Source organism: Pelodiscus sinensis, chromosome 1 (genome assembly GCF_052426305.1).
Source record: "Pelodiscus sinensis isolate ZL-2025 chromosome 1, ASM5242630v1, whole genome shotgun sequence".
Lineage (NCBI taxonomy): Eukaryota > Metazoa > Chordata > Testudines > Trionychidae > Pelodiscus > Pelodiscus sinensis.
The window spans coordinates 21,372,102-21,384,129 of record NC_143052.1 but is presented as its reverse complement, the minus strand read 5'-3'; the positions used below and the strand labels follow the sequence as shown (position 1 = coordinate 21,384,129).

Sequence of the window (12,028 nt, the reverse complement as noted above, 5' to 3'; positions counted from 1 at the left end):
TTTTTTTGTTCCAGAAAACAAAGATCTTAACTGTTCCTCTTAACTAAATGTAACCAATAATGAAAACAATTGTCCAAAGTCATCTTAGTACCATTTGTGAGATAACTGCTCTCTCTATATATTTGTTCAGCTGTGATATATTGCAATGCTTACCTCCAAATAGAGTAAATTACCTACCGCTGTGCTACAGAATATGCTCCACAAAATTTTATCATGAAGAACAGATAGTCACAGAGGGTAAAACTTCACACCACTGCAGAAGGCTTACACATCAAAACACTTAAGTCCTAATTAAATCTTTGCTGCATGGCTTTGCTATGACAAGATGCTTAATCTTTACAGGGCTGAATTTCATTATATATACACATTATGAAACTAACAAAATATTTTTTGTGGCTATTGCTGATTACTTCATAGATTTAATTCCAAAATGAGACAATTCTTTGTTATGAAGTTAGATCAGTTTCAAGGCTTATTTTGTCCTGTGTTTACCTGAAGATTGTAAACCACTGAAATGGCTATGAGATGAAATCCTGACTCCACTGAAGTCAAACTCAAAACTCTCACTATCAAACAATGATTTTTAAGTATATCTGGTGTTCTGAAATAAGAATTATGTTTTCCCAGAATTATGTTGTTTTGTGCCTAACAACATGGTTCACCGACCTCTCGAAAACTTCCTCAACCTGCTCATTTCATCATGCACTTGAAAAAGAAGAATGTGTGTGCTGAATTATGAATCCAACGAGTAAACCTGAAATCTGTACACCAGCAACCAAGATTTAAAACGATTCAACCCAAAACCAACTTCTCTGCCTACACATATTCAGTGTAGACTGAGAACAGAGAATTACAAAGTCTGAGGAGTCTCATTTTGATTTAAGATCAATAAAATGAAGTTTCCAAGGAGTGGGAGGACACTAAAAATATTCACTATATAAGGCTGCAGAACCAGCACATAAGACTCCAGAACAGCTCCCAAAGATTTAAGACTATTATTGTACATTGCCCCATAGGAAAAAGAGACAAATTGTTGACAAATATGTTTTCTTTTTATTGTTACTATGACTTTGGTATAACCATTGACAGAATACGTAAACTTACCAAGCGGCTGCAGAGGCCCACCAGCCAATATGCAAAATATCCGCTACTGTGGGCTAGAAAATGAAATATAAAGATTGCATCATCAGTAAAACATCTACATATAGGTAAGGAGAATACTGATAACTTGTCAAGGGAATACTCCTAATGTGACAAGAGGATACTGACCACATATGCAGAACGAAGGCCAGCTCCTTGTTTTGGTTCTTCTTCTGGATCACACACAGACTGATAGTCATAAGACTTGTTAAAGGCATATAAGGACAGGTTAAGGAGGTTTCGCATCAGGCCAGGGTCAATCTCACCAAAGAATCTTCCAATCTGGTACAGAAAATTATTTAAAAAAAGAGGAGTTAAAACACTTCTAAACTGATATCACATGGTAAACAACATACATATAATTTACATATATTGAAAAATGCTGTTGAAATCAAACAAGATATAAGCCCTACAATTCTTATAATAGTATGTGATGATAAATTACAAAAAGTCTTTCTTTTTTGCATTCATTTTGCATTTACTTTATATTCCATAAAATAATAAATTTTTTTCCAGATCTACTCAGGCAAAACTCTAAATGACTTCAAGGGAAGTTTGGCTCTGATTTACAGCTGCATAGCTTTGTTCGCTGCTTTTATTAGAAACTCCATAAGGGACCCATTTTTCAGTGGGACATCGACCTGACTATCTTCATATTTAACATCACTATCACTCTGAGTGTTTAGGTATTTCTTCCTATGAATAAATGACTGAGCAGGCAATCTTTTAAATGCAAATCCCAAGACTTTTTTGAATGTTCAACTCTTGATGTGACTACATAGTCGCTTGCATTTCTCCCTAATGTTTGTACTCATCCCATCAGCAGGTAGCATACAAAGAGATTTGGATATCTCCAATATAGTGCTTACCTCATTTTTCTATTTGAAAAAAGGTAGAACCAATCAAAAATAACTCTATGGCATATTTAGTACTTTTCTATATAATGCCTGAATTCTGTCTTTGAGGAGAAACCATCATCTTCTCCAGAGATCAAAATTTCCCATGCTCAGGCTTTCCAGGAATCTGACCTTCCACCATGAAACTGACTATAGTTGTGCATAATCAAACAGCAGCTATTTGCACTGCAGTGTTGCACTGTGATGTCATAACACCAAGACAAGATGATAGTGATGTTAACATGCTGCAGTCTCATTAAACTGTAAGAATTAGATCCGATAGAAATTTTTTCATAGGGATTTTTTTTTATAAAAATGTATTTTGATGAAATTGAAATTTTCAATAATTGAGAACCAAAATATTTTTACATAAGTGTTCAAAGGTACTGGAAAAACGTGATTTGTTTCATAGAAAAAACACATCTTCATTTTCTCATACATTAACAAAGAATACCCCTATAATACAACACCCATACTACATTATTCTCTATGCTTCACACAGTCTGTCTCAGGGAAATGATGCAAACTCTCCATCCCATTTCTTATTCACTCCCTTAAATCACAATAACCAGAGCCACATTAGCACAGGCCAAGACATGTCAAGTCACTAGTAAGATAATGATAAAAGCTAGCAAATTATATGAAACTTGAAGTGTAGCAATTTTTCTTTATGGTTCAAACATGAGTTTTTGATTCATTGCCTCAAACTCTGCTAATTGTGATTTAAATAAATATAATGACTTCTATAATAGCCATTCTCCGTATTTGTATATTGAACTTTGGTTAACAGGTAATTTAAAATGATAAAACTCTGTCTTGACAGAGACACACATCCATCTCATCTTTAAATACTTGAATTTAAAAAAAATCATACCTGCTGGGTATACTCATCCCGATTTGACATCAAAAGAAAACCACCATCATCAAGAACAACACAGTCCACATGCTATTACAAGAAAAAAAAGGATCTTTTTCAGGAAATATACAGAAAACAATCCCTCATGAAAGCCTGATGGTCAGCCTTCCAGATATATCTTAAAATCAACATGGTCTGGATGGAAGTATCCCTTTTCAATAGGAATCAGTTTAGCGACAAAGAATCTGCATGTTTCACCTAGTTTCCAACTCTCAAGATTTGAGTTTTTAGGTAAAACATTAGTTTTTGGAGAACTGCACACACTCATTCTTCCCTTGCTGTAGTAACTTGACCCTATTTTTTCACCCAGCAATAACTTTACACCTGATATTCAAAGAGTATAAGAAGAGGAGACTATGTTCAGGACTCTAAGATATGAGGCAAATGGCCCTGGAATTCAAAGTGTTGTAAAAAAATAGATCAAAGGACTCACTTGTGGCTTAACTTTATGCTACTTATTTTGGTAAATTATTTATTCAGCTTAATTAACTAGACTTAAGAGTGTGACTAGACTAAGAGTGTGACTTCCTTACAAAATCTCTTCATACATGGATCAGAGCTCAGATAAAGGGATTGCCGCTTTTGATTTGATTTTAGCTCATAGGTGGAAACTCTTCTGATTTCCATCTTTTAGCAGTGGGAGTCTTTAAAAAAACCCAGCAAACCTGGGCTTTCTGCCTATAATTATTTTACATTATTTACTTTATTTTGCTCTGTTTTTTACATGCACCCACCTCCCCCATTCAGATGGCAAACCCCTTCTTCTCCAACTAAGGAACTCATAGAGCTCAGAGCCCATTTTTGCATGCTGCTGTCTCAATGGCATGGGTGAATCCCTGCTGCAGGTATCAGGTAATTTCTGCTGGGGGCAGAAAGTCCATTGATTAACTATAGAGCACACAGTGACTAAGGTTGTGATACTGCTGCCTGGCTCTTACAGTTATTCATAACTTCCAAGTTCAACAGTCATTCTCCCAACTCCAGAAAAGAATTCACAGATGCCCTGATTCAGGATGGTGCTTAAGTACATAACAGAATTAGAATTTGCTGACAATATTATGGTTCTTGAGGCTGTGAAATCATCACTCTGGAGAGCTGCTAGGGCCGAATGGAGGGAAGAAAAACAGTGTAAGTCCTTTATCCCCACATGATAGAGGGTGCTGGGTGCATTATGGTGGATTTGGTTATTCTCTCTCTTTGTCTCTGATTTGATAATACAGAATCCAAACTAGGAAGCAATATTCATGTAACAGACATGTACAACATAGGCTTCTCTCCCACTAAAAGGTACAGCATGTCTGTGAAAGAAATACAATAAAACAAAGGAGAAACTAATTATGATCTGATATTTAGTAGATGAAACACTGCACATCGTTCTTGCTTTCTTTCTTTTCACATTCCTTTACCTCTTCTTTTTTTGTCTCTCTCTTCAGTTTCTCTTGTTTTCTTGGTCTCTTTTTTGATTCCCTCTCTTTCCTCTCCACTTCTTTCTTTGAAAAGCTTCAGTATCTTTCCTCTCCTCAGCTGTCTTTTTCATGACCCCTATTTTCTACTGCTCTGTCCCATATTATGTATGTTCTTCTTCTTCTTTCCCCTTTAGTACTTCCATTATCATTTCAATTATCCCCTTAATTATCACTTCATTTCATTCTCTCATGCTGGCATCTCCCTCTCTCCTTCAGAATCCTCACTTCTCTTTCAAGACACAAAAGATTGACAACTCCTTGCAAAGAGGCCTCTGTCTAATCTTCAGAAACCTGTCTCAAGTTTTGAAGCTCCCAAAGTACAAAGGGGAATTTCCTCTATCTGCCAGGTGTCTATTAGTAAGTTTATTCTTACCATGCTGTTTCTTTCACAGCCACAAAGTTCACTGTTGCACTGGAAAACAGAATGATAAAGATTTTAGGGAATAGTTTGTTAAAAAGTCTGTACTATTAAACAATGTCCATTAACTCATGACTATAAACAGTTGAATTAATAGATTCAAGACAAACCCAGGTGTTTTTTATGTCCATAGTTGTCTGAGTGTTTGGATGTCTACTGAAGGGTTTAAACTGCTCCCCATGACCATGGTATCTGAGCACATTGCACTTGCCTCTGAGAGGCAAACTCTGCTCCGGGTAGATGTTTATTTATTTAATTAATTATAGATTCTAGTCTCCTAGGGTATGTCTACACTACCCTCCTAATTCGAACTAGGAGGGTAATGAAGGCATACCGCACTTGCAAATGAAGCCCGGGATTTGAATTTCCCGGGCTTCATTTGCATAAAGCCGGCCGGCACCATTTTTAAATGCCGGCAGTTCGAACCCCGTGCCGCGCAGCTACACGCGGCACGGAGTAGCTAGTTCGGATTAGGCTTCCTAATCCGAACTAGCTGTACTCCTCATTCCACGAGGAAGCCTAATCCGAACTAGCTACTCCGTGCCGCGTGTAGCCGCGCGGCACGGGTTTCGAACTGCCGGCATTTAAAAATGGCGCCGGCCGGCTTTATGCAAATGAAGCCCGAGAAATTCAAATCCCGGGCTTCATTTGCAAGTGCGGTATGCCTACATTACCCTCCTAGTTCGAATTAGGAGGGTAGTGTAGACATACCCATATATATGTGAAAAACTATAGGAACCAGTGTTTCACTTTAACTCTCTTCTCAAATCAAGGAGGTTCACCATTTTTCATTTCTGAAGCTTTCTGCCCAGGAATATCCCTACCAATGCTGATGCCCTATGCCACCCAGTACTGGCATCCCGTCCTCCGCCCCTCACAAGGGGGGAATGGCCACATCCACACTGTAGGGACTGGGCGACTGCAGTGGCAGACCTTGTGGAGGACAGGAGTAGGATTGCCAACTCTCCCAGGCAGGATGCCAGTGGCACAAATGGTGTCCATTCCATCTGGTCAGAAATGGCAACTATAGCAGGAGCAGGGCAGGGTGGGAGGCACACCTCACGGCCTCTGGGGAGCAGACGGGAAGAGCAAGTGGTGGCAAGCATGGGTCGGAGGAGCAGAGGGCAGCCATGCAGCTGGCTGAAGAGAAACAGTGTTTGAAGGGGAAACTGCAGCTTCTCTCTTGCTGCTGCCTGCACAGCTTCCCTCTGCTCCTCCTCAGTCCTCTGGCCTGTGCTCATACTGCTGACTGGTGAGCGGGGGCTGGGCACAGCTCACCAAGGTTTGAGGGGCATCCAGGGTGTGGGGATAGAGCCACTGGAGTCCATATGCCTCACTCAGGTGCACGTGCACTGTGAAATTTGGTGCTCCAAATGTCATGGTGCCCCATGCAGCTATGTGTGTTTTGAATATTGGTGGAGACAGCGCTCATTTTCTCTCTCTCTCTCTCTCTCTCTCTCTCTCTCTCTCATATATATATATTGTGTTTTGGGCTACTCAGTTCCCAGACCACACTGCAGCCTCTTTCACACTCACTGACACAAGTCTACCTTCTCATGGTCTTTGCCCACGAAAGCTTATGCTACAATACATCTGTTAATCTATAAGGTGCCACAGGACTGCTTGTCACTTTTGCAAATCCAGACTAACATGGCTACCCGTCTGATACTTGTCTCAAGTCTACCTTCTCTCATTTTCAAACAGCTTCCTTCAGCTCATATCCATGTGTTGGAGGACACAGCTGCTTCTCCACACTCAACTCATCAATCAAGCTGCAGCTCTGACAGTACAAGCATGCCATGAACATGAGTCTGTGCTCCCGTCAGCTGTGGTTCATCAAGTCTCTTTCCTCCTCCTCTACTTCTTGTCCCTCCCCTTGCCTAGTGTGCCAGATCCTTCCGTTAGTTTTCATTCTAGCTGCCACTAACTTTCTCTCTCTCTCAGCAAACTCCTTTAAAAATACCCATTCAATTCCTGCCAGGTGAGAGGGACCCAGATCTGAACATCTACACCACAATTAAACAGCCCCAGAACCTTAGCCTCAGTCACTAACATGGGCCAGCCACGGGTGTCTGTCTGCAGTTAGATATATTCTTTACGTTCTCCATGTCTAACAACTCTTGTCTCATATATTTTGCAGTTAAATGGGATTACTCCACATCTTGCTTTTCTGTGAGTTTTGACTCATTATAAAAACACAATATTGACTCCAGTGGCTGACATATGCCATTATTATAAATTTTCTTTCTCAAGTTGTTACTGAGTCTTGAGACATATTCTAGCCTTCAGTGCAAGAATACAAGGGACAAATTGAAAAAAAATACAGCTGCTTTTTAATAGAAGTATTTCATGTTTTAAAAAGCTTGAAATGCCAACTCCAGTTAGCATCCATGCAACACTGTGGAGTTGTAATACAGAGCTGTCTGCACAGAAGGGGGAAGGACTGGTTGTGCTAAGAGCTTAGAGAAAAAGCAAAGGAAGTTCAACAGAAGTCAATTATATTCCTTACCAGGCTCTTGATTGTGGTTTTGGTGAAATTTTCCATCCAGTTGATTGCATCAATTTTTATTCCAACAACTAAAACAAACAAACAAAAACCCAGAAAAAAAGTCTGTTTAACCAAGTGAAAAGGAAACAACAGCAAAAGGCAAGATCCTAAAACAGAAGGAAAATTCAAAACAAAAGTATAACTTCTGAGGATGATAAACTAAAAGAAATTGTATTTCTGATCAGCCATCCGTCCTCTAAGGCATCTTTCTAATCAACTAGACATCTTCACTAACATCTTCACAGAGCGTCAGATCTTTGGCTAGATTTTCATCAGCAAAATTTTAAAAAAGCCTTTTGGAGAAGAATTTTAGACAGACTGAGGCTGTTCTTTGAGTTTAGTTAGATTACTAATGGACATTTGTGATAGGCAACAACAGAGACACTTCTGAATTTAGATTGTCAGCACCATTCCATCTTACCTGCAGGTTTAAGAAGTTTTCCATTAATTGTTATTTCCACAGCCTTGCTTACCATAATACCTGTTTCATAGCTACTGGCATCACTTCCTGAAAGTAAGAAAAGAAAAGGAGTTAAAAAGTTGCGGTCTTTTCTTGTTCTCCTAAAATAAAAGACGTGCTACCCCTCAACTCAAGTTAGGTCAAGAAATTAACCATTATTTAAATGGCATCCACCACTCTCAATCCCAAATCTCTACCGAAAATTTAATTTACTAATTTACTAACTGTATTTAACTATTACCTCCAGCTAGTGCTAGGATCATGAGCAATCAGTGGAAAATATATTTTGCTCTTTGTTATTTACGTTATGCATTTGGCAGTTCTGTGTGTACAATCAGTGCCACTGTCTGCATAGCAAAATACAGGACTATGTAGCACTTTAAAGACTAACAAGATGGTTTATTAGATGATGAGCTTTCGTGGGCCAGACCCACTTCCTCAGATCAAATAGTGGAAGAAAATAGTCACAACCATATATACCAAAGGATACAATTTTAAAAAAAAGAACACATATGAAAAGGACAAATCAAATTTCAGAACAGAAGAGGGATGCGGGGGGTGGGAGGTAAATGCCTGTGAGCTAATGATATTAGAGATGATAATTGGGGAAGCTATCTTTGTAATGGGTAAGATAACTAGAGACTTTGTTGAGACCCCCGCGCAAAGTGTCGAATTTTGGCATGAGTAACAGTTCAGAGGATTCCCCCCCCCCCCCGCATCCCCCTTCTGTTCTGAAATTTGATTTGTCCTTTTCATGTGTGTTCTTTTATTTTTTTAATTGGATCCTTTGGTATATATGGTTGTGACAATTTTCTTCTACTATTTGATCTGAGAAAGTGGGTCTGGCCCACGAAAGCTCATCACCTAATAAACCATCTTGTTAGTCTTTAAAGTGCTACATAGTCCTGTCTTTTGCTTCAGCTACACCAGACTAACATGGCTACATTTCTATCACTGTCTGCGTAGTTAGTGAGAGCCTGATTCGGCAAACACAGCCATGATTAATTTTTATCACGTGAGCGTCCCCATGAAGTACAGGTTCAGGTCAGGCCCATAGATTCTATGGTCATTACAATAGAGCCCAGGCTGTCCTCTAGTTCACTTCAGCAGAATAACGTTCTCTGAAACGTTCTCTGAATAACAATTCAAACTCAAAAGTTTGAAGTGTTAAATAAATCAGTGGCACAGTCTGGTTTCAATTCAGAAGTAAAGCACTCAGGACTACACAGTTCTGTGATTGCAATGGCCTGGAAAAATAAAAATTGGGGGGAAAATGGAAAAAAATAACGAGAGTAGTGCTAAAGCAGTCATGAAAATTTAGGCCTTCCTTCTGCCCTTTTGGGCCTGGTTCCCCCCGGGATGGCTGGGTCCAACAGTGATAAGAGCTAGGAAAATCAAGAATATGACATTGCTCTGGGATCCCCTCTCCAACTCTGATGTGAATACATGAAATTGAGGTTCTTGCAGACAGTGAGATACATCATCACGATATCGTTTCACGAGGCATAAAGGATAGGTTGGCAAAGGCTTTTCTTGTCGACCGATCCCCATCTTGACTGCCGGTTTGTGCCGACAAACAACTGAGCCAGCACAACATGGTGGCCATTTTTATTCTAATGAAGCAGGGGATATTTAAATCCCCGCTTCATTGACTATGTCGGTATGTCTAATTTACATGCCTCTGTCGGCAGAGGCATGTAGTCTAGACATACCCCAACAGACAATCACCTAACCTCAGGAAGATTCTTACCAACAATCACAGGACACACCACATTAATACCAACCCTGGAACTTTCCCTTGCAACAAACCCCATTGCCAACTTTGTCCACATATTTACTCTGATGACACCATCAGTGGACCTAACCATGTCAGTTATATGATCAAGAACCCATATTCCTGTTCATCCAGAAATATAATTTATGCCATCATGTGTCCACAGTGTCCTTCTGCTATGTATATTGGACAGACTTCTCAGACACTTTGCCAAAGAATTAATGCCCACAAATCAGACATCAGACATCTTCACAAACCAGTTGCTTTTCATTTCAGCCTACCTGGACATGGTCTTAATGACCCTACTACATAGAACTTACTTCAAAGTGACTTTAACACCAGATTACAGAGAGAAATTTCAGAACTTTCTTTCATGCTTAAATTTGACACTTTACGAATGGGCCTTAACAAAGATGCTAATTACCTTAACCATTACAAAGATAACTTCCCACTTATCATCCCTGATTAGCCATTCATTGACTCAAATAGCTAATCCCTCCCTCCCTCCCCCCTCCCCCAACCTTCTGTACTAAATCTGATTTGTCACTTTAATAATGTGTTCACTTTTTTCCTTGTATTCCTTTGGTATATATGGTCATGCCAATTCTCTTCCAGAATATGATCTGAGGAAGTGGGTCTGGCCCACAAAACTCATCACCTATTAAACCATCTTGATAGTCTTTAAAGTGCTACATAGTTTTTCCTTTTATTGTACTCTGAACTATGCCACTATAAATAGCAAACTTGCCTTCATTTGCAAATTTAACACATTAAATCAAGGTTTGAACAGACGTGAACAGGATGGGCTGCTACATTCCACAACCTAATGATATCAGAAGATAAGTATCAGGCACTTATAGCCCACTCTGCTGGTTTCATTTAGCGGAGACACCGTGACAAGATTTCTTTTCTTCTTTTTCCCTCATTATCTCCACTCCTTTTCTGTTATTTATCTGGACCCCTTGCTCTATTTATCTGAAGAATTGGGTTGTGCCCACAAAAGCTCATGATACTATTTACATTTTTGTTAGTCTCTAACTTGCTGCAGATCTATTCCTTGTTTTTTATATTGTGCAAATCACCTCTAAAATGTCAAGGTAGTGTTTACTTACTATTGTAGTATGGAGCTGTGAAGATATAGTTGTCATTATCCAAGCTTCGTTTATAGAAACTGAGTTCATAAGTTTCAGGATCTTCCATCCAATCCTCTCCTGCCCTATACATGGCAGAAAAAGAAAGTCATACAAAAAAGAAAATCTGTCAGATATTCATTTTAAGCTGCAGGACAGGGGTGTCTTTCCCCTCCCCCGTTATTGAAATGTCTTGATTGGAAAAAAAACTCATGAGCTCCCATTATTATAAGGTTTCAGATACTTCATTCGTGCCTATCCTTCACAAAAGCCTGAGCTTTCAGCAACTTAAACTGGAAACAAGTGGGGGGGGGGGGGAGAGAGTCAAACAGCACCAAATGGAGAAAGGGTTTCCGAGAGCAACATGAACCAAGCCTCACAATTTTTATATGACATTTTTTTCTGATTGTCTGGTCTGCAGGGAGCCGGGGAGCAAAGCCTTGGAGCACGCCCACAGCGGGACAGCCCAGGCGCACTTGGGCTGTCCCGCTGCGGGCGTGCTCCGCAGCTTTGCTCCCCGTCTCCCTGGTCTGCAGGCGTGCTCCGAGGCTTTGCTTCCCATCTCCCTGGTCTGCTGGTCGGGAGACGGGGAGCAAAGCCACGGAGCACGCCCGCAGGGGGACAGCTCAAGCGTGCCCGGGCTGTCCTGCTGCGGGCGTGCTCCAAGGCTTTGCTCCCCGTCTCCCTGCAGACCAGGGAGACGGGGAGCAGTTTTTCTCGCCCCAGAGGATGGGGGCGGCGGACCGCAGCGCATTTGGGCGTCCCGCCGCTCCCGTCCTCCAGGGCGAGAAAAGCCCCGTTCGTAACTGCGGATCCGACATAAGTCGGATCTGCGTAACTCGGGGACTGCCTGTATACAAAAACAGTGCAATTGAAAGACAATCTACACAGTAACATCTCTTATGATGTATGTATCCTTGAGGTTCCCAAAGAAAGTTCAGTTGTATACATAGCATTAAATGCTTGGATATTCCATTGATATGGCTTACAAGAAATATTTCCACATTCTGATATTATTTGAAAATATAGTGACCCTTACCTTTTAGGGTAAACCCTAGTGATTCCACCATCCGTAACGACAAATCGTGCAACAACTCCATTGCTAGGACAAAAAAGCCAAAGTTTAAATTAAAGCTAATTAGAACTATTACCAACATTCGCAATAGCACCATTTGGCACATAATTATAAGAAAAATACATAAGCTTTCTAATGAACATTAAATACTGAAATATACATCACACATTTTGTTTTTATTTTTGATTTTACTGTCTAATCATAA

General features: G+C 40.1%; 1 protein-coding gene across 2 annotated transcripts in view; it reads right to left on the bottom strand.

Moving 5' to 3' along the window:
* CACNA2D1 (calcium voltage-gated channel auxiliary subunit alpha2delta 1) overlaps window positions 1-12,028 on the bottom strand; it is a 653,332-nt gene that overhangs the window by 21,889 nt on the left and 619,415 nt on the right. For both annotated transcript variants that reach the window (XM_075926367.2, XM_006117144.5), the window contains 8 exons: window positions 11,788-11,850; window positions 10,731-10,834; window positions 7,806-7,892; window positions 7,346-7,413; window positions 4,792-4,830; window positions 2,911-2,982; window positions 1,270-1,422; window positions 1,105-1,157 (listed from right to left, as the gene is read on the bottom strand). In XM_075926367.2, coding sequence (XP_075782482.1) covers window positions 1,105-1,157; window positions 1,270-1,422; window positions 2,911-2,982; window positions 4,792-4,830; window positions 7,346-7,413; window positions 7,806-7,892; window positions 10,731-10,834; window positions 11,788-11,850 — 639 coding nt within the window. The remainder of the gene's footprint in view (window positions 1-1,104; window positions 1,158-1,269; window positions 1,423-2,910; window positions 2,983-4,791; window positions 4,831-7,345; window positions 7,414-7,805; window positions 7,893-10,730; window positions 10,835-11,787; window positions 11,851-12,028) is intronic.